At 21.7% G+C, this 20,663-nt stretch overlaps 6 protein-coding genes across 6 annotated transcripts; 3 read left to right on the top strand and 3 right to left on the bottom strand. All coding sequences in view use genetic code 6, as the record gives it.

The window, feature by feature from the left end:
- Positions 1-890: 890 nt before the first annotated feature.
- Positions 891-3,203, bottom strand: TTHERM_000031689 (hypothetical protein; the record flags this gene model as incomplete). Its single annotated transcript, XM_012797115.1, has 1 exon — positions 891-3,203. One exon carries the CDS (start codon positions 3,201-3,203, stop codon positions 891-893), a length of 2,313 nt encoding a protein of 770 aa, XP_012652569.1.
- Positions 3,204-3,710: 507 nt separating this feature from the next.
- TTHERM_000031688 (hypothetical protein) lies at positions 3,711-7,502 on the bottom strand (the record flags this gene model as incomplete). The annotated part of the gene is made up of 3 exons (XM_012797114.1): positions 3,711-5,636; positions 6,558-6,836; positions 7,149-7,502. The coding sequence occupies 3 exons, from the start codon at positions 7,500-7,502 to the stop codon at positions 3,711-3,713; spliced, it is 2,559 nt and encodes an 852-aa protein (XP_012652568.1).
- A 2,325-nt stretch (positions 7,503-9,827) lies between these two features.
- Positions 9,828-10,803, top strand: TTHERM_00031680 (Zn-finger in ubiquitin-hydrolase; the record flags this gene model as incomplete). The annotated part of the gene is made up of 2 exons (XM_971873.2): positions 9,828-10,223; positions 10,378-10,803. 2 exons carry the CDS (start codon positions 9,828-9,830, stop codon positions 10,801-10,803), a joined length of 822 nt encoding a protein of 273 aa, XP_976966.2.
- Positions 10,804-11,696: 893 nt separating this feature from the next.
- TTHERM_00031670 (hypothetical protein) lies at positions 11,697-12,601 on the top strand (the record flags this gene model as incomplete). Its single annotated transcript, XM_971872.1, has 2 exons — positions 11,697-11,876; positions 11,957-12,601. The coding sequence occupies 2 exons, from the start codon at positions 11,697-11,699 to the stop codon at positions 12,599-12,601; spliced, it is 825 nt and encodes a 274-aa protein (XP_976965.1).
- A 779-nt stretch (positions 12,602-13,380) lies between these two features.
- Positions 13,381-14,562, bottom strand: TTHERM_00031660 (hypothetical protein; the record flags this gene model as incomplete). The annotated part of the gene is made up of 1 exon (XM_971871.2): positions 13,381-14,562. Exon 1 carries the CDS (start codon positions 14,485-14,487, stop codon positions 13,381-13,383), a length of 1,107 nt encoding a protein of 368 aa, XP_976964.1. The 5' UTR covers positions 14,488-14,562.
- Positions 14,563-15,494: 932 nt separating this feature from the next.
- On the top strand, positions 15,495-19,544 carry TTHERM_00031650 (kinase domain protein; the record flags this gene model as incomplete). The annotated part of the gene is made up of 1 exon (XM_971870.1): positions 15,495-19,544. One exon carries the CDS (start codon positions 15,495-15,497, stop codon positions 19,542-19,544), a length of 4,050 nt encoding a protein of 1,349 aa, XP_976963.1.
- Between the last annotated feature and the right edge of the window lie 1,119 nt (positions 19,545-20,663).

Raw genomic sequence — 20,663 nt, 5'->3', positions numbered from 1 at the left:
TCATATCTCAAATATAATTTTTACAATTAGCATTTTTAACCTGAAATAAACCAAAAAGTGGGTATTTTAAGATTTAATATAATTAATTATCTTTCAGTTAAATTTGAGTTAAAACCAAAATAAAAGTATATTTGTTTGTTTACCTTAATAAATTATTTTACATTTTAAAAGATACAAAATTAATTTTAAAAATCTTAGTGCTTTATTTTTAAATTTGTATTTATGAAAATAAATTTTATGAGAAACAAAATAAACTTCTCAGAAAACTAGAAAAATAAAAGAATTATTATTTTCTAATTTATCAAAAATCAATTTTATTTTTCTCAACTATTTCCTAATTTATTAAAAATGCTTTTCCTCTCATTTGCAAATAAATTTTAGATTAAGCTAATCTTACTTAAAATATTAAGCTTAAAATAAATAAATAAATAAATCCTAATCCAATTCTTTAAAAGTTTTGTAATAATTATTTCTACTAATTTAGAAATAAAATATCAAGCTAAAATACAAAATTTATACTTAACATATTTTATTGAAAATAAATCCAAATGCTTTTGTTATTTAATTTGTATGATTTCAAAAAATCCAAAATAAAAAAAAAAATTAACACAAGTATTGAGAGAAAATATTATATATTAATTAATTTATTTATCTTGCTTTAATTGAGTTTTTCGAAAGTAAAAATAGCTAAAAAAATAACACCAAAATAAATTCATAAGAAAAATATTTTTTGAGCTGGATTTAATAAAAAGGGTTTAAAGTGGCCAAACATTTTTGATATTTTAAAAATTGATAATAAAGTTTGAGCAAATTTAATGTTTATTTTTATGAAAAATATATTTACAAAAAGTAGTTTTACATTTAATAATTATATTCTTTTATATTAATTTTCAATTAATATTCCATGGTTTTAGTAAATCGATTTCTTCTTCATTAAGTTATTTTGACTATTTAAATAACTCACTAAATTTGGCATCTTCATTTTCATTATATTAATATCTTAAATCTTATGACTAATTCTTTTTTCTTAGTATCCTATTTTAGGGGATATTATCTAGTTTTTAACCTTTCTAATTGTTGAATTAGACAGGTATTGAATTCTTATTATTTAAATCTTACTCATACTTTTATTTGTAGTAATTTGAAAGTTCATTAAAGTTAGCTTGCTAGCTTTCTTAAGTTATTTACTTTATGCCTGCTTCCTCCTAGTTAATGTTATCATCTTCTTTAATTACCTCTTTCTATTTTATTTCGTTTAATTTTTGCTTTTGAAGCTATTGGCAGGAATATTGGTTAGTAAAACTACATACTAAAACTCTCTTAGGTGACACATCCTATTATAATTAATGCTAAAATTACTCGTTTTATTTATTAGATATAAATTTTTCAGATTAGGATTAATTTAATTTTGAAATAAGTCCTTTACTAAAATTATTAAATATTTAATTATTAGCTTCATTATTAATATTAGGTTGTGGTTAGTTTAATAATGAGTTTAGTTTCGGTAAACATTTGAAGTTATTCATTAAGAACTCATGCTATTTTTAACCCATAAATTTATTTTAATAAAATAAATATGATTTTAAACTCTTTTAAAAATTGAAATTTTATGAGGTTTACAAGCTCCTTTAAGAATTAGAAATATTGAATGGATTAAATTAGAATACTTCATGATTTTATTTATTTAAGCTGGGTGATAAAGGTACTGAAGTATTTTCCTTACAATTAACTTTATTTTAATTATATTTATTATCAATTTGCTTAATAAATTGATGAGAGGAATTCTGAAAATTTGTTATATTTTATATAAGATTATTTCCTTTTTTTAAAAAAGAGGCATTTCTTGTCATAACTTTTGGTATAAACAGAGTTTCCTGTTATTGAGCCTATGGTGGTGGTTAGATTATTCCTTTATTTAAGTTACTTAATAATAAATGGTTAGTTTCTGCTGTATTGATATAATTTTATAGATATTCTTAAGCCTAATTTTGACTTTAATTTGCTTTCAAGGCATTATTGCTACTGTTAACCATTTAAACACTAATGTTTCTCTTTTTACTAAATTTATTATTGTTCAGGTTTTGAGATCTATTATTTTTGGCTTATGTATCAGCATTAGATTAAGAAGAGGAAAGTAAAATTTGTTCAACATTTCTTAGAGTAGAGTTAGAAGAAATTTAATTAAATTAGTTTTTTTATAACGATGGATTTCTGACTAAACTTTTCTCTTACAAGAATTTTTGTTTAATCAATTAGAATGGAGTTCCATTTATTTGTTAACTTTGTAAGATCTTTACATTCTGGTTTTAAGTTGAATGTTTTTACTGCTCAGTACATTTAAGTGCTAAATTAATAATTTCAGGTTTTTATAACTCATTTTCTATTTCGCTTAGTATATTATTTTTATCGTTTTGGATAGAGTCTTCTTTTGATGAGTCAATTGGAGATATACTCTTCTCAGCATACTGCTATTTAAATACTTAGTTGATATGATTATTAGTATTATTTTTTTAGTACTTCTCTATTTTATTTATAAATTTTGAGAGGCTGTTATCAACAGTCACTGCTTAATACTTTTAGCTATTTGATTTATTATCTTAAATATTGACTATTTGCTTTGTAGTATCACATAATTATTTGAAACTTTATTAGTTTTATTGTTATTCTTCTTAATTAATAGATTTATTTTTTAAATTCTACTTAATACGCCACTTCTTCATATTTTTTATGAGAGCGGGTTGCTTTTTGGCTTTAAATCCCTTAGTGTTTATTATTTATTCTTCTGTTCTTTATGGATTTTTGCCTAAATCAAATTACAAATGGTTATATATACATTTATTTTCTTACTGAATCTCTTAAGTGGTATTCTATTTTTAATTTTCTTAGCTTTCAAAACAATCAACACATTCAGCTGATTCTCCATCATTTTATTAAGAATCTTAATTCAAATCTTGAATTTATTTTCCTTAACTATATCTAATATTAGTTAATATGTTGCATTTTCCAGCTTGATTTTGTTCCCTTTCATTTATTTTTTTATCTTTTAGAATATTTTAATCTTTTATGCATTAAATAATATTTTAAAAATCACTGCATTCGCTGTTTCCTTGGATACAATAATTCTCATTATGCGCCTTAGGTGTATATGTAAATTTTAAAGAATTTTCTCTTTGTGGTAATTTTTTATTTGATTGGTCAGCCATTAATTTATTAGCTTTATCAATTTATGGCTTCTAAAATTTAATTTTTTGATAATATAAAGTCTTTCACGTTTAAATAAATAATACTTCTTCTTAATATTGCAATGATAATTATTAAATTGTAGAAGGTAAATAATATTAATATAAATAAATATACTTATTTAAATTCAATAAATTAAAAGTTATAATTCACATTACTTCTACTTAATTTTCATAGTAATTAGAATTATTTTCTTATTAATTTAAAACAATAAATGATATTTTAACCTATAAAATTACAAAATTTTAAAATAATTTCAATTATTTAAATTTTTTTTTTAATAATATTTAAAAATCAAGTTAAACAAAATTTTAAACAATAATGATAACTTAATATTTTGTATTTGAATTAATTGTCCAATAATAGATGGATTATAGAACTAATTAAAAATTAATAATTGCTTATTTATTTTCTAAATATTGGATTAGATAATTAAAAAGAATAAGACATTAATTTTTTACATAAAATTTTCAATTTATTAAATTTTGTTAATAAAAATTATTAAATTATTGAATAATTATTTTGAAATAATGAATTGGGATGTTTGTTGAGTGTTCTAAGTTGTATAGCTCCTTAGTTTTTACTTAGTGATAATTTTGCCATACATTTATAACTTAGAAAAAGAGAGATAAAGTCTATTGTCCTTTAAAATATTTGAAAATTTGTTCTAAGATTTATTTGAAATGACCTTTTTAATATGAAAATATTAAAATCACAAGAGCCGAATTAATGCAACAAAGATTTTCTTAATTTAGATTGTCTTCATTTACGCTCTTTATCAATTCTACTAAAGTACGGAAGTTGTTGCTTTCGCATAAAATCCTAAATAGGTTTTCATTTTTATTCATTTGAATGATCCCTTTTTTGAAAATGCTTATCTTCTAGAATTCTGCATATTCATACGTTAGGTAAAGATTTCTCAAAAAAACATTTGTGTCTACAATATTTGAGAACATTTTTTATTCTATTTTAGTTATCCAGCCTTCCTGATTCAAGATAAGATTTAAATAAATCACATTTAAGTGATTGAATTTCACTAATTCTCCAAGAACATCCAAAGTTATTTGAATATTATTTGTTGTCGATAGTTAGTTTAAAATATACTACCTGATCAAAGTATACAAAAGACTTGTCTCAAATACAAAGACTTAATGATACCAATTTGATCCTTTTAGGAAAATTTCAAGGCAGCTTCCTAACCAGAATCTCAACTAACAATTTTAATTTACAGATTTGAAAGACTCGATAATTTTATGCATCAACCCTTTGTCTTCAATGTAAGAAAGCCTATCTTTTCTGCATTAGACAATTGTCTTCTCTGAAATCTAGCTAGGGTATTAAAGATCCTAAATTTTCTTTTTCATTTCTTCAGATTTTATTTGTTGAAGGTAGTCTTCATTTTCTAAGATATCTTTACCATTTGTTTCCAAGAAAAGATTGCGATACTTCAGGATACCATCTACCTCTTAGCTTTTATTTTTATTTTCCTGACCATTGATAGCTGATTGAGAATTATGATGAAGGTGAAGTAATAGAGGAATCTCTACATTTTACAAATAAAAGTGCTCTGTTGTAGAAATAAATTTACTAATTATGTTTGTGTTATCTTCATCTCTTTAAATAAATTGAATAATTATCCTTAATAGCTAAATACGAGCAGTGAAACATACATCTTCTGTATCCTCATCGTCTTCACATACGATCTGATCCAAGTTGAACTCTTGATGGAAAAAAATGTCATAAAACGGAGTTAGTATTTTTTCAATAAAATCCAACTCGTTAAGCTATTATTAAACTATAATTTTTTTACTGCCAGAAAGCAGATTTTATAAAATAAAAAGCAACTCCATCAAAGAAGAATTCTGTAAACAATATTGTATGATTGATTTCTTATTCAATAACACGTTTGATTGTTATTAACACTTTCTATTTAGTTTTTCTACTAATTTGCTAATACATATCCCACTTTATTCCAGATATTTAGATTTATTGAGCATCTAAACTGTTCTATGCAACTAAATTTCTGATTCACATTACATGAGACACTAAAGTACTTTAATCATACTCTCAGCTATCTCAAATACTTTACTTAAAAATATAGGTTATTTTACAAGTAAAGAATGATTCATCAGAAGGTAGTTATTAGTGTAATTCATACCACCACCTTTACTAATATTTTTATAACTTTGTTTATCATTAACTTCAAGAACAAGTAGAGCCAAAACTCTTAAAAACAAGCTCATTTCTTTTAGTTAAATCTTCTCAATAAATAAGTTAATGTTCTTCAAAATACTGGCATTGAATGCAAATCTTTTAGAAACAAGACATGACTCGATAACAATCACACTGTTTTTAAATATCTTTTTTTCTATTTTGCCTTTCCATCCATTCCATAACTAAATAATTTTATTAAAATAAATTATTTAATCTCTCAAAATCTTAAAAGTAAAACATAAAAAAAAGCTATTTAAAAATTAAAATGAATCCTTCTTTAAATTCAATCTTTAAAATAATTAAAATTTTATATAATTTTTAGTCTCAATTTTATTAAGTTCATCAACTTAAAAATTTTAATTTTAAATAAAAAAATAAGACTTATGTTTGAAAATTTTTTTATCAATCAATATTAGTTCAATTATTTACTATTTATTGTGTCATTATTGATTTTAAGGATATAATTAATGATGTAATATTTCAATAAATAAATATCTAATAAATTGTTACAATTGATTTAATTGGATTATATCAATTTCTTTTCTGGAAAGCTTTCAACTTTAAAATCAAAATATTGAAATTAACTTGATGATAAAATATCATTTAAAACATATTTTAATTTGCTTTTTTTTATTTTATCATTTGTTAATATTTTTTATTACATTTAATAACATTTTTGTAATAAATTTGTAATTTGAATGAGTCAATCAATATTCTTGTTTGAAGGGAAAGTAATTGTGAAAAGTAATTAAAATCTATAAATAGCTTTCTCTTCTTGTGTTAATCAAATTAATTGTGGATTTATATTAAAAAAATATCTAAAATTTTTTTATCAATAAATAGTAAAATTAAAGCTGATTTGTGGTACATGATAAATTCTAAAAATATTTACCAAATGTATTAATTTTCTTATCAAAACCGATTAAATAAAAATGTGGTTGAAATTGTTTTTAAAAGGTCTTTCTTGAATTAATTATTTCCTCAAATACTTAAATAAAGTTTGATAAATTATTTTGAACTAATGAAAAAGTTTTAATTTAAAATTAATTTTTCTTGCTTAAAATGAATGAAATTGTTTTATAAAATATTATAAATTAATTTACTAGCATAATTAGAAGCAGATTATCTATGAATTCTTCTTGTTAGTTCATGCTTAGAGAAATAATTTAATTATTTTTGATTATTATTTTTATAGCCTTTAAAACTTGATAAGTAAGTAATCCTGTGGCACATAAGGGTTAGAAAAATTAAGATTGTATAGATTTCTCTTCCAAAGATTGTTATTAATTTTAATTAGTAGAAACATCCAAATAATTTTGTTCTTTATTATTATTTTGTATTTTTTCCATTAAAACTTAAGTCAATGTTTTGCATTTGTATGTCTATTTTTTTTAAAAAAGTTATTAAATAGATTTTATTCATGTCTTAAATAATATGAATTAATAATAATAAATTAATTCAATCTATATCAAACAATTGAAGACGAGCAATCAATTAAATTTTAATTGTTCATGTTAACATTAATTTAAAATATTAAACTCAAATTAAATATTCATTTTTTAATTTAAAATTATTTATTATTATTTTAAATTGATTTTTAAAAATATTTTTAAATAAAATAATATAAGATTTTTGTTTAATTGTTCAAGTAAAAAAAGTGTTAGAATTAATTATTTAAATTAATAAAGTTCTACTATTGAGGTTAAGAGGTTCAGCGTATGAGTTAATTCAAAGTGTATTTCGGCATTTATTATTTTATTTGATAAGTGATAATTTATATCTCTATTGTTTTTTCTCTGTTTGTTAAATTGCTTAATATTCTTTTTCATCTCATTAATTTACTCGCTCATTTCTAAGCAATTAGATTCTTGCAATTAAATTTATTGCCACTCTTAAATCCTTTCATAGGATGTATTCAGCAATTTGTAGAACTCTTTTATGTAATGTACTGTTTCACTCTCTAATCTTTTTGTCATTAATTTTTACTGCTACTCATAGTCTTTAGCCATCATGGCTTCCCTCTTTGTAAGCTTACTTTTAAACAACATTTTTTTTGGCAGGCTCTTTGATAAATAATGTATTAAGCAAAACGCAAATGTTTTTTTGTTTTGAATTCAAATTTTAAGAAATTGTGCTTTTTTTATTCCTCAATTCTTGAATATTGGTTTATTCTTGTTTTAAAATGTTTTTTAACTTTGGATTTAGTTTCTGAATAAACAAAATGTTTATTTGAGTCTTGCCAATTAGAAATTTAGATTTTGTATTGATTGATTTATAGATTAACTTTTTTATTTTGATTTTTATTAGTTTTTTTTATATTTTCTTTATTATGGCAATATGTAATCAATAATGGATTTATAGCTTTTAATCTAAACCTTTTGATGAGCTTTATAAGACAAGATACTTCCTATTAACTGAATTAATTTGTAAAAATAAGTTAATATATTTTTTTGAATTCTTAATTCTTTTAGGTGATATTTCATTGGATTTTTAATTAAAAACCAAATATCGTCATTAATTTTTTTTTTAAGATTAATATGTATATCTCTAGTAATTTTTAAATTTTTATTACGATATTAGAAATTCATAACACTTTTGTATGAGCCAATATCATTTCTAAATTCTATTATGATGCAATAATTAATTTTACCAGATAAATTTTTTACGTGATTATTGTAAAATAACTGATACAAAATTGTATAATATCTAATTTAATTTATTATGTCTCTATTTTCTTGACATTTTACTAAATTTAGAGAGAGTCTCTTTATCAAGTTTTACTTAAAATAAAAATTAAGAAAAGTATTCCAAGATCAAATAATACTTTAATTAATTTAATAAACTAGAGTCAAAATTAACTTAAAATTTAGGTAATTGATTAGGAATGTTAAGCAAACTTAAGCTTTCCTATTATTTTCAATAATTAGATATCTATTTTTTGGAAAAAAATTAGTTAAAGTAAAATTTTAAATAAATATTTTATTTTATAAATAATTAATTCAATTTTCAATAAAAATTAGTTTTAATTTTTTAAAGCTTAAATTTTCATTTAATTATTGCTGTGTAACAAACAAATCATATAAAATATTTAATAAGTAAAAACATTATTTATTCTTCAAAATTTAAAAAACAAGTTCTTTATAAATTATCTATTATAGTTGCAAAATCTATTAGTGATGAAAAATAATATACTCATCTAATACATTACTAATACAAAAATCTGTGTAAATTTTCTGTATATAATATTTAAATCATTCAAAAAAGTTTAATTCAACAAATTTTATAATTTTTTATATTACCAAAATATCAAAAATTGTTTTTAGTTATATAATTAGTTGTTGATGTCAGCATTCAATTACGTAATTATAACGATTATAATAATTAAATAAATTGTATCTTTATGAATAATATCCTAATTTTAGAAATATTTGCTTGACAAAATATATATTATTCATCAATAATTCTTTTATAAGTAAAAACAAATACTTTCTACACTCATTTACTAAAATAAGAGTAAATTAGGATCTTCATTTATTTTATAGTCTTTTATAAGTAAAAACAAATACTTTCTACACTCATTTACTAAAATAAGAGTAAATTAGGATCTTCATTTATTTTATAGTAACTTAGAACTGCTATTTCAAATAATATTTCTCTTTTTTTTGAAGCTTGAAAATTTTAAAGAAATAAAATATTACTAAAAAAAAATTTATCAGTTAAAATAACAATTATTTGCTATTTAACTTTGTTTTTTTTCTTATTTTAATATTAAATTTATTAATTTAAATTATAAAAATCTTCAAATGAAATAATTAATTTTATTTTGAATGGAGTTTATTTTTTTTTAGACTAAATTTTTAGTGTTAAAAAAAAAATATTATTTTTGAGCTAGCTAAAATATTCTTCAGTAACAATTTCTATTAAAAATCAATTTTAATTTGATTAATAATAAAGATCTATTCATTATTTATTTCTTTGACAATAAATTTTAATTTAAGATAATAAAAATCCTTTCATGCTAATTTGTTTCAAATTAGCATTTTAAACAATTAAATAAAAATTTTAAAATGAATTTTTATCTAATAAAAAATGAATGAATGAATGAGCAAGCAATTTGATTTTTTTATTTTATAAACATTTTTACATAAAGAATTTTCTTAGGTTTTAAACAATCAATTGTGTAGAAATACTTTCTTTAATAATTTTAATTAATTGTTTGATTTATAATTTACATAGTAATTTCGTTTCTGATTATAATTAATCAGATCTGTTAACATTTATTTGTCTAAAAGGTATTTATCTTATCAAATTATTAATTCATATATTTTATTATTATTATATTTTGTAAACAATAAGAAAAACAACATATAAATATGATAAATTTATAGGCAGGATAGGCTTTTATAGATCCATTTACAGGCGAAGAAGCATTTGCAGTAGAACCTATTACTAATTGTCCACACGCTCTAAAGCTAGATTTGAAAAAAACAGAAGAGACTATTTATCAGAAAAGATAATAGTTATTTTGGAGTTAATGTAGCAATTGTGAAAATGTTGGTGAAAATTGGTTTTGCTTAATTTGTAATAACGTCTATTGCAGTAGGTATGTTAAAGGTCATATGGCTATGCATAATTAATAGAATTAAGATCATTAAGTTGCTGTTAGTTTTTCTGATTTAAGCTTTTGGTGTTACGAATGTGATTCTTATATAACAAATTAAGACCTTTCCAAGTTGAGAAAATTATTTTAAAAGGCTAAATTTAATGAAGTAAGTAAATTAAATGTTTTATTATTAAAATTAATTTTAGCTGTTTATTACATTAAATATTTTATTTACATTATTAAGTATTCATTTTTTAAATAACAATTTCTATAAAATCATATGTTTTTAAACATGAACATCAAAATTAAATCAAAAATAGGGAGATTTTTCTTAAAAGCAGAATTTAGTATCATAAAGTGATAAGAATCATGAAGAAATTAGTTAAAAAGCCATCAACGGTAATGGATTTTTTGTAGCAGGAGATATTAAAGAATAAAAGGTTTATTAAGTACTAATTTTAAGTTAGTTTTAGAAAGATATAATTGTGTAAAAAGGAGTGTTAAAGGGATATTAAATTTAAAATAGTAAAAGTAATTATGCTTAACAAATTATAAAAAATGAAAGTGAAGAAGTTTTGGGATCTGTTATAAGATTTGGAAAAAATTTGGAGCAAGTAACCAGAGAAAAGATAGCCTATTTAATGAATGAAATAGAAGGATTTCCCATTCACACTTCAATTAAATTTGAAAAAGTAATTTCTGGAGAAGAATAATTAGAGTTAGCTATTTATTGCTTAGATGATTGATTGATTGATTGTTTGATTTAGTTATTTATTTATTATTAAAATGTTTTAAATATTTTAATAATATTTCTAATTAATAATTTGTAATATGAAGTTTATATTATAGTTGTTATAAACTTATTAAATAATGTTCTTAATTTACTAACTTACTAAAATTCATTTTCAAAATAATCACTGTTTAGTTTTGGCAATTTATTAAGAGATTTTTAATTAATTAAATATTTTAATTAAGAAACAGGTTTAAAGAAAAGTAGTGGGTGATTTATAAATGGCATTTTCTTTAAATTAATATACTCATTTTATTTATTTATTTTATTTTTATTAAAAATATTTATTTTAATTATTAAACGCTTAATTAAAGTATGCAAATATTATATAATATCTTAGATTTTAAACGATTATAATCAACTGAAAAGAAAGAAAGAATAATTTAATCACTCCAAATAATTTTTCAAAGTAATGCAATATAAAATAATTAAAAGTGTTTTAATTAAATTTAATGAAAATAAAAGATATTTGAAATATAATTATTATTAAAATAAAATGAATGATGAAACAAACTTTAAATTCTAATGTAAATGTTGGCTGTTAAAATTTGAAAAAAATTTTAAGTCTAATACTTATTTTGTGTGGTACACACAAAATTTATCAGAAACTCTAAACCAATATCTAATATAATCCTGATAATTTTAAATAAGATTTTTTTTCTTCATTCGAAATATAACACAAAATTGATTGATATTATTAATAATCTTAATATTAGCTATTAGTATCGATATTGAGAATCTTAAGATAAAAATATATTTATTTTATTTAAAACTTAACAAAATTAATAAATACCTTAATAGCCTCCATCGAAATCAACATTTTTAGAATTAAATATATTTATATTTAAAATGGTTCACAGGTTTTTTATTGAGTTTTCTCTTTAAGATCTTAAAAAATTATTAGGAATTGATGAGGATTAAAATATCGCAAATGAAGAAAAATTTAGCTAAAATTATAATATAAGGACTTTAGAATATATGCCAATAGTTTTAAAAGATGATAGTAATTCTAACAGATTAAAAATTGAGGTAATTATTTTATCTTAATGATTTGGAGTTAAATAATGAAGAGTTATTCTAAGTTATATTGTTAAATAAATAAATAAAAGGTTTAGTAGTTTAGTTTAAAAAATGAAAAGCACAATAACTTACTTTTGAATAGTAGAATAGAAGATGTAGAAATGAAATTTAAATAAGTTGTAGCAAATAAACTAAATAGATGTGTTTTAGCTGTAGATGGTTATTATGAGTGGACTGAAGATAAAAAGAAAATATATGCAATCAAGCCAAAATAAGTTAATTAAAGAATGTTTTTAGGTGCTCTTAAAATGAATGAAGAAGGAAATTTTGTTGTTTTCACTTAAGAAGGAAAGTGTGAAATAGGCAAAATACATGCTAGAATGCCACTTTTTATTAAACAAGATGACATTTAAACATATTTGTCAGATGACAATTTCTCTGAAATGAAATAAAAGATTTCTTAATACAATGAAGAGTTTATAAAGAGTGAATTGGAAATCTTTAGAGTTGGAGAAAATGTCAATGATTAAAAAGACAGATCAAAAAATTGTCTTTTTAAATTTGAAGAATTTTAAAAGAAATAGGATTCGAAAGGAATCAAAAGGTTTTTTTCTGTGATCCCTAAAAAAGATACTACAAAAGAATAAAAGTAAGATAAAAATGATGATAACAATAATCTTTAACAATAAGATTAACTAAAAGAATCCACTTAGAAAAAAATTAAAAAAAATTGATTTTAATAAAATTTTACAAAATAAATTGGTTTGGATATTTGTTTTCATTCAAACAAGTGAGGTTTTAAATCAATACATTATTCTTTCTTTTAAAAAATAATAATGTTTTTAAATCTTATCGAAAGTATAAAATTTTATTTAAATAATATGGAACTTATGGATTGATTGATATTATTTCCTATATTAAAAAACTTAGTTAGTTTATAATTTATTTACCTATTAATTATGTCCACTAAAATTAAACAAAAAAAAAGTAAAATAAAAAAACAGTGTTTATTTTAAAATTATAGGAAAACTAAGAGAGTGTTAATTTTTAAATGTAATATGAATTATTTCTATTTTTATTAAACATTTTGATTTTGATGGTGCCACTTTAGAAAGTTTTTAATGTATATATTATGATGTATCCCTTAGATAAATTTAGTTATTTGAATATTTAGTTAATGTTGTATGACTAAATTAGATACATTTAATCTTATTTAGAATATAACTATTTAAGCTATAAATGAAATAAAATAAACATATATCTTTTATAAGATATTTACATTATATAAAATGAATATCATAAAAATTAAAAATTAATTTTAAATTTAGTTATTTAACAATTTAGTTATTGTATGATTTAATTAGATACATTTACTCTTATTTAGAATATAACTACTTAAACTATAAATGAAATAAAATAAACATTTATTTATAAAAAGGTATTTACATAATATAAAATGTACATCATAAAAATTAAAAATTAATTTATTTATTTAATTACAATTTTTATTCATTCATTATTGAAAAAGTTGCTTAAGATTATTTATTAATTTAATTTCTTTGTTTGCATAAGATTGAATTAGGTTGTATTCTTAACCATCGTTCATCAAATTTTAATGTATAATTTTGTCAACAAGAATATTTACACATAAATTGTCTATAATTCCTGCCATCTCATTTTCAGAAAGATCTTTCATAGCTGCTTTTTTTATTTTATTGTCTGAAGATTGATACTGTTAATTACTGCTACCACTTTAGCTTTAGCCTATAAAAGGGTCTGTAAATATAGAAGTAAATCCTTAATTTTGAGTTTTATAAGTACTATTATAATTCATATTTCTTTAGCCATCTCTATAAGAATTTTATCCATAATTTTCTCTGTTATCATTTTAGTATCTCCCTTGATAATTACTGTTATAGGGTCTATATTATCCTTGATTTTCTCTGTTTTAGGATTAGAATTATTAGTCTTAATTTTATTACCTGAATTAGCTTTGATAATTGTTATTATAAGGTCTATATTGACCACTTTGATTGTCTCTGTTTTAGGGTTAGGATTATTGACCTTAGGTGTCTTAATTTTATTGTCTGGCTTAATTTGAAAAATCTTTGTTATAAGGCCTAAATTATCCTTCATTATCTCTTTTTTAGGACTAGAATTATTAGTCTTAATTCTAATACCTTGCTTAATTGAATTAATTGTTGTTATAAGGCTTATATTGACCTTGATTATCTCTGTTTTAGGGCTATGATTATTATCCATTACTATCTTAATTCTATTATCTTGGTTAATTTTAGTAATCTTTATTATAAGGCCTGGATTGACCTGAATTGTCTCTGTTATAAGGCTAAGAATACCTACCTGAGGTATCTTGATTCTAATTCCTCGTTTAATTTTAAAAATCTTTGTTAAAAGGTCTAAATTACTAATTGCTTTGAAAAGGGCGATTAGGTTATTCATTATTCCTTTAGAACCTATTATTATTGTTATCAAATGCTTTCCCATCGCTACTTTAAGATCTTTTATCTTGTTGATATTTAAATCCATCTTTTTGCCTATCATTGCTGGGAAATGGTTTTTGAAAACTGTTATTTCTACTATTATTAAATCTATCTCCCATACTCCAATTTATTAATTTACTAGTTTATTTTTACAAAATTCTAAATGAAAAAAATAAATATTTTTTAACTATATTTAATAAAAAGAAAGAATCATCAAAATGTAGAAATCAATTTAAAGATAGACACAGATATTTATTTATAAGCAAATAAGCAAACTTTAATAAAATAATTTTGTTTCATTTAGTATCCTTAAATATTTTTAGAATGAAAAATTAAATTAAATAAAATTAACAAAATTCTAAATGAAAAAATAAATATTTTTGAATTATATTTTATAAAAAGAACCATCTAAATGTAGAAATCAATTTTAAGATAGACTCAGATATTTATAAACAAACAAACTTAAATAAAATAATTTTGTTTCTTCTAGCTTTTTTAAATATATTTAGAATGAAAAACTTAATTATAAATTATTATTTAGTAATAGTTATATTTTAACTCATAAAGTTAATAACCAGATCAAATATATAAAATCAATCATTTATTTAAATGCCAAGTAATCTATTTATTATTTGTAAATATTTAGAGAGTAATAAACACAATCAACACTTGTACAATATAAATAATACGTTATTTAGTTTATAAATTTAAATTTATCTATCATAATAAATACTATTGACTTATTTTGTGATATATAAATAGTATTAATTTATGTTTGATAATTAGTTAAAAATAAACAGACGTTGAAAGAAAAACAAACAATATCTTAAAATTTAAAAGTTTTTCATATATAATTAGGATTTAATTTAAGATTTGTGATTTAGCGAGGTAGAACAAAGAAAGTATTAATTGATATTTATTTATAATAAAATTGCCTTTACTTATTTAAAATCTAAACATTTAATTTTCAGAAGTTTTAATCAAATTTTAGACAAAAAATTATTTGAAAATTGTGGAGTATTTTTTTATCAATTAGATTAATAATATTTAAAAATTTATATATAACTCAAAAAAAATTAATTAAATAAGAAAAAAAAAAATTAAATCTTATATTTGAAGGTGATTTATGAGTTATAATAACTACGATAGGGTACCAGCAAATCCAAAAAGATAATAGGACATCACAGAGGAAGATGATAAGTTTAATAGAAATATATAAAGAGAAACACCTTGTAAAGAGTCAGAAGATGAGAAATACATTATTCTTGAAAGTCAAATCGCTGGTGATAGTGCTTAGAAAACTTATAAATGCTAGATGAATGAAAATAATGAAAGAATAGGATTTGTTAAAGTTTATAATAAAAATAAATTAGAGTTGTACTCAAATGGAAAATTAGTAATTTAGCGTGCACGCCATTCAATAGACATATTATAGAATTTTAGTAGACAGTCAGCGAATTGGATTCCTCAGTTGTTAAATCACTAAGAAGACGATGATAATATTGAAATCATAACAGAGTATGTTTAGGATAATATTAATGAAATGATAGAGCAAAAGTAAATCTACTCAGAAAATGATGCAATATATTTGATGAAATGCATTTTAATGAGTTTAAATGAAATGCATAATATAAAAAATGTTTTCAATGCTGAAGAATGCTATTTAAATATTGCTATTCATCCTAAGTTCTTGCTTTTTAAACAGTAAAATGGATTGCTCAGTGATGCTAAAAAAGATATTATCCTTTTTTCAAATGCTGGAGATCTATTTTAAGAAGAAGATTTAAAGAAAAAGAATACTAAAGAGATAGAATAACTTATAAAGATAAATGAATATATTGCTCCTGAAACTCTTAAGCACAAGAAGATAACTCAGCAATCTAATTTATGGAGTGTTGGATGTATATTTTATGAAATGCTTTTTAACGAAAAGTTCATGGAAATAAATGCAGAAAAAGCTAGTACAAAAGAAGGGTTGAGTGAATATTACTAATAAGTTAAATACTCTAGTGAGACATTAAGATCAACACTTATTTGTAAAAGTACAACTATTTCAAATTTTAGTATTACTTGTCTTCTAGGATTATTGGCCTTCCACGAAAAAGACCGCTACAACTGGGAGTAAGTCAAAAAGAATATATTTTCTTTAGATTTAACAAAATCAATAGACGAATATGATACAAAGGGCACCAATCATTCTTATGTGTCAAATAATAATACTTGGGCAAATCGCAAATTAGCTAATGAAAATTATTAAAAAAGATAGGCATTTAACACTAGTAATGTTTATATGAGCTTTACTGATAATTCAGTTATTTTAGATTAACATTACGAATAAATGAGTAATTCAATATACTAAAAAAGCTAAAACAAATCTTAATTGAAACAAAGTGCTATCAGCAACACCAACTCTTAATTTAATGCAAGCTAGAATATAAGGACAATTAAAAATGAAGAAGATTTTTTAAAGTAGTCTTTTATGAATGGTGTCATGAAAAAATCACTGATCAAAGCGAATCCCAGAAATGAAAATTCGTATATTGAGTATATGAAAAAGGATTAAAAGGATGAAACAGTCAAATCTTAAATAAATGATAATCAAGTGTTAAATATCATATCCTCATTTTCTCACAATGGAGTCTAGGCTAATTGTAATAACTTAGCTTAATTTAGTTAACTCAATCACAATAATTCTTTTACTGAAGATGTCTTTTATGAAGATGATGAAAACCTAAATGTAGCTGCAGACAAATCTATTACTAAATCTGTGATTAAATAAAGCAACTTTTTGGGCAAATCTGATTTAAATAAGAGTAATTTAAGTTATACAAATAGCAATAAAACAATTAGCTACAATTTTAGTTGTAATACAAATAACTAATAGATTAGCAAAGATGGTAACAGTAAAGTTAATAAAAATAACGAATCTTTACTTCAAAAAAGTAGTGCAAGCAATAAAAGTGGTATATATAAATATTAACTTTAGATGCCAAAATACAGCGAATTGTAATAAGAAGAAGTCTAAAAAAATAAAACATAAGATCAACAAGTGAACAAATCCTAACACTTAGAAAATAATAGCAATATCTCTGATAATAAATCTTTATTTAAGCATATTGAATAGCACAAGTTAAATTAGTAAAAAAAATTTTGTCCACTTTTAGACTAGTACGATTCCTCTCATAAGAGTGATTCGAATGCAGTTGAAAGCTCGGGAGATTTTACTGGTTTTGACTTTTTAGATAAATTAATGGCATAACGTGATGCCTTCAATCCTGACATCGATTTAAATTCTAATCGCTCTGATGTATCTTCTAATCCAAGCAATTTAAAATAAATTCCTTTAGCAAACCCAAGAAATGAAGTAAAAAATGCAAACGATTTAAACAGTAATATAGAAACATAAAAAATATAATAAAATAATTAACAAGCACTTTCAATACATGATCTCTCCCATTCTCCTTATAATAAAAATACTGTAAAAATGAGCCAAAATAATCTTCATAAGAGTGGTAGTCTTGATATCTCTTCAAAAACTCTTTAAATGAAAAATCCTAATGGTACAAAAAGTAAAGTAGTTTCAGAGTCTAAGAATGATTAATCGATTTGTAAGAGCGAAAATAACAAAAATCCTCAAATAGTTTACTCTGTAGTGCCTACACCATCTTAATCCTAAATAAATATACAGATCACTGCAGCTGGCACTAATAAGCAATTTTTATCAGTTTAGAATGAGGAGTAGTAATAATTTAAAAATGCATCTGCAAACAAACAACGTGAAGAAGGAGGAGGTATGTAGGAAGTGTATAGTAGATTTATTAATGCTAGCGATTTAAAAATTAAACTATAGCATATGCAACAAAATAATTGTGATGAAAACGGATAATTTTTATTTGATCAAGAACCAATAGAAGGATTTGACGATAGTCAATCAGAAAACGGACTCAAAACTCCTTAATAGAAAGAAAAAATTTTTGATGAATTAGTTAGTTAAGATGAAATAGCTTGCTCTTATATGCTTAATACAAAAATGAGAAATCGCATGGGATTAAATTTAAGTCATCTCTAAAGAGCTTTCTCAGATTAACCTTAATATCAAGCATATGGAGAGGCTTACCAAGAAATATCAGGCAATCAATCATTTACTTCTGCAGTTGGATATGAAAAATCCGTTTACTATGATCAGAAAAACCAAATGCTTGTTTAAAAAGAGAGAAAGAGTTCGCTTGTGCGCTCTTAAACAGTAAGCGTAGCAAATCCCCCTATTCAACTACTGAAAGATACTATCCTCAAAGATTAATATAAACCATTTAACTAAAATGAGGAACTCTTTGTGTTCTCCTCCTTCCTTGATCCTTTTGAATTCAAAATATAAAGCTATTTTTAAATAGTTTTATAAAAAACAGAAGAAATATTCAAACATTTTAACAACGAAGAATGCTTAAACTGCGTCCTTGTAGTTCTTAGCTTATTCAGAGTTCGTTTGTACAACCTTATCTTTAGGTAGTTAACTGAATAAGCAAAAAAGAACTGTGATGATTCAAATAAATAATAAACAGATTAAAAAAGCTAAGATTACTTTTAGTTAACCTAATCAATAAAATAAGAAATGAAGGAAAAAATAACTTCAGACAAAAATATTAAAAAGCTGGACCAATTAATTATGCAATTTTTGAAAAGAAGCACCTTAGAGAAGGGAAGAGATTTAATAGAACCTCATATCTATGGAATTTATAGAAAACACTTATTTGCATTCTATAATTTTTTAAATAAAAAGATTTATGATAGCTAATCTGAAGCTAAAAAAGAATTGAAGCTTCCTTACGATAAATTAATCCAAATGAGTAGATTAGGGTATCACATTCTTATTCTTTCTCATTATCAAAAGGTGTTTAAATTGTACTTTAAAGAGTTATTTACATAACAAGAAAATAGTTCAATAAGTAATCTCTACTAATTCATAGAAGAAAAAATTGCATACATGGATTTATTTTAACTTCAAAAGGAAAAAAACAACATAAAAAGCTTTTTAAACATCAAACAACATAATTAAATCTCATAAGCCTTACCTCAATCTTCTTCTCCATTAAATAAGCATAAAACATGTAGGCCACCTGCACAACCAATTAACAAAAATAAGATGGAATAAGTAAACAAACAATCTATTCTCATTTGAAAATAATAAATAAATTAAATATTCTTTAACAATTTATTTTAATCCTAACTAACTTTTGGACTACTTATTATTATATCAAACTTTATAATATATAAAAATAAATAAAAAAATAAATATATTTGTTTAATGTAAATAAAATATCTTAAAAATATATTCAAATTCATTCAAATTTTCAGTTTTAACTAAGTAAAAATTTAATCCATTTTTAATAAATTTAGTTAAATTTAATTCAAAAGCAATTTATATTTATTATTTAATTTTTTTCATATCAGCAATAATTTAAATTTAAAATAATCATTATAAAATATGCTTTTAAACATATAATTATTTCTTGAATTTCTTTTTTTATTTAATTTATATTCTAAAAATGGGTATATTTTTTAATGATAATAAGACTTACGTCCTATAAAATTTTGAGTGCTGAACAATATGTTCAAGATTGCTTTTAGTAAAACTGTACTTATTAACGCAAACAGTACTAAGACTATACTTTTATTTTAAAAAATATTTATTAAGTCTGATCAATTTAATTTTTTTAGCTTGTTAACTATAACAATTCTTAACTTAAGAGTTGAAAAAAACGAGGAATTAAGTAGAGACTTTAATTAAGTTTAATTTGGTAGGAATTTTAAATTTCTTTAACTAATAGTTTATTAAAAAAATTATGATATTGCATAATTTAATTCTAATTAAACCACTATCCACAACCTCAATACAAACAAAAACTTAACTGGTTTACCATTAAGTTGGGGCTGTTATAATTTTAATATTTTATCTTTTATAATTTCATTTTTAATTATTAAATAAATTAAATTATGTTTTAGATAAAATTTAGGATAAAAATTTTATTTTTACATACCTAAAAGTAAATTTTCACTAATTTTTAAGAAAATTATCATGAGTTGAGTAAAGCAAAATGATTTATCCTTTGAAAAATAAGGGTTAAATTTGTATAAATGTGCTCATAGAACCTGTATTTGTTAAATAAAACTTAAATTCACACAAGCCATTCAAATTAATAGAACTAAATGGCTTAATAAATAATAAAATTAGTTAAATCTTTCAAATTTTGATTAAAAAGGGAAAAATTAAAATAAAATTTTTAATACAAAGAGAGAT

The sequence above is a fragment of the Tetrahymena thermophila genome, assembly GCF_000189635.1.
Source record: "Tetrahymena thermophila SB210 genomic scaffold scf_8254667, whole genome shotgun sequence".
Classification (NCBI taxonomy): Eukaryota; Ciliophora; class Oligohymenophorea; order Hymenostomatida; family Tetrahymenidae; genus Tetrahymena; species Tetrahymena thermophila.
Note: the sequence above shows the minus strand (reverse complement) of the source record. Positions and strands in the feature narration are given on the sequence as shown.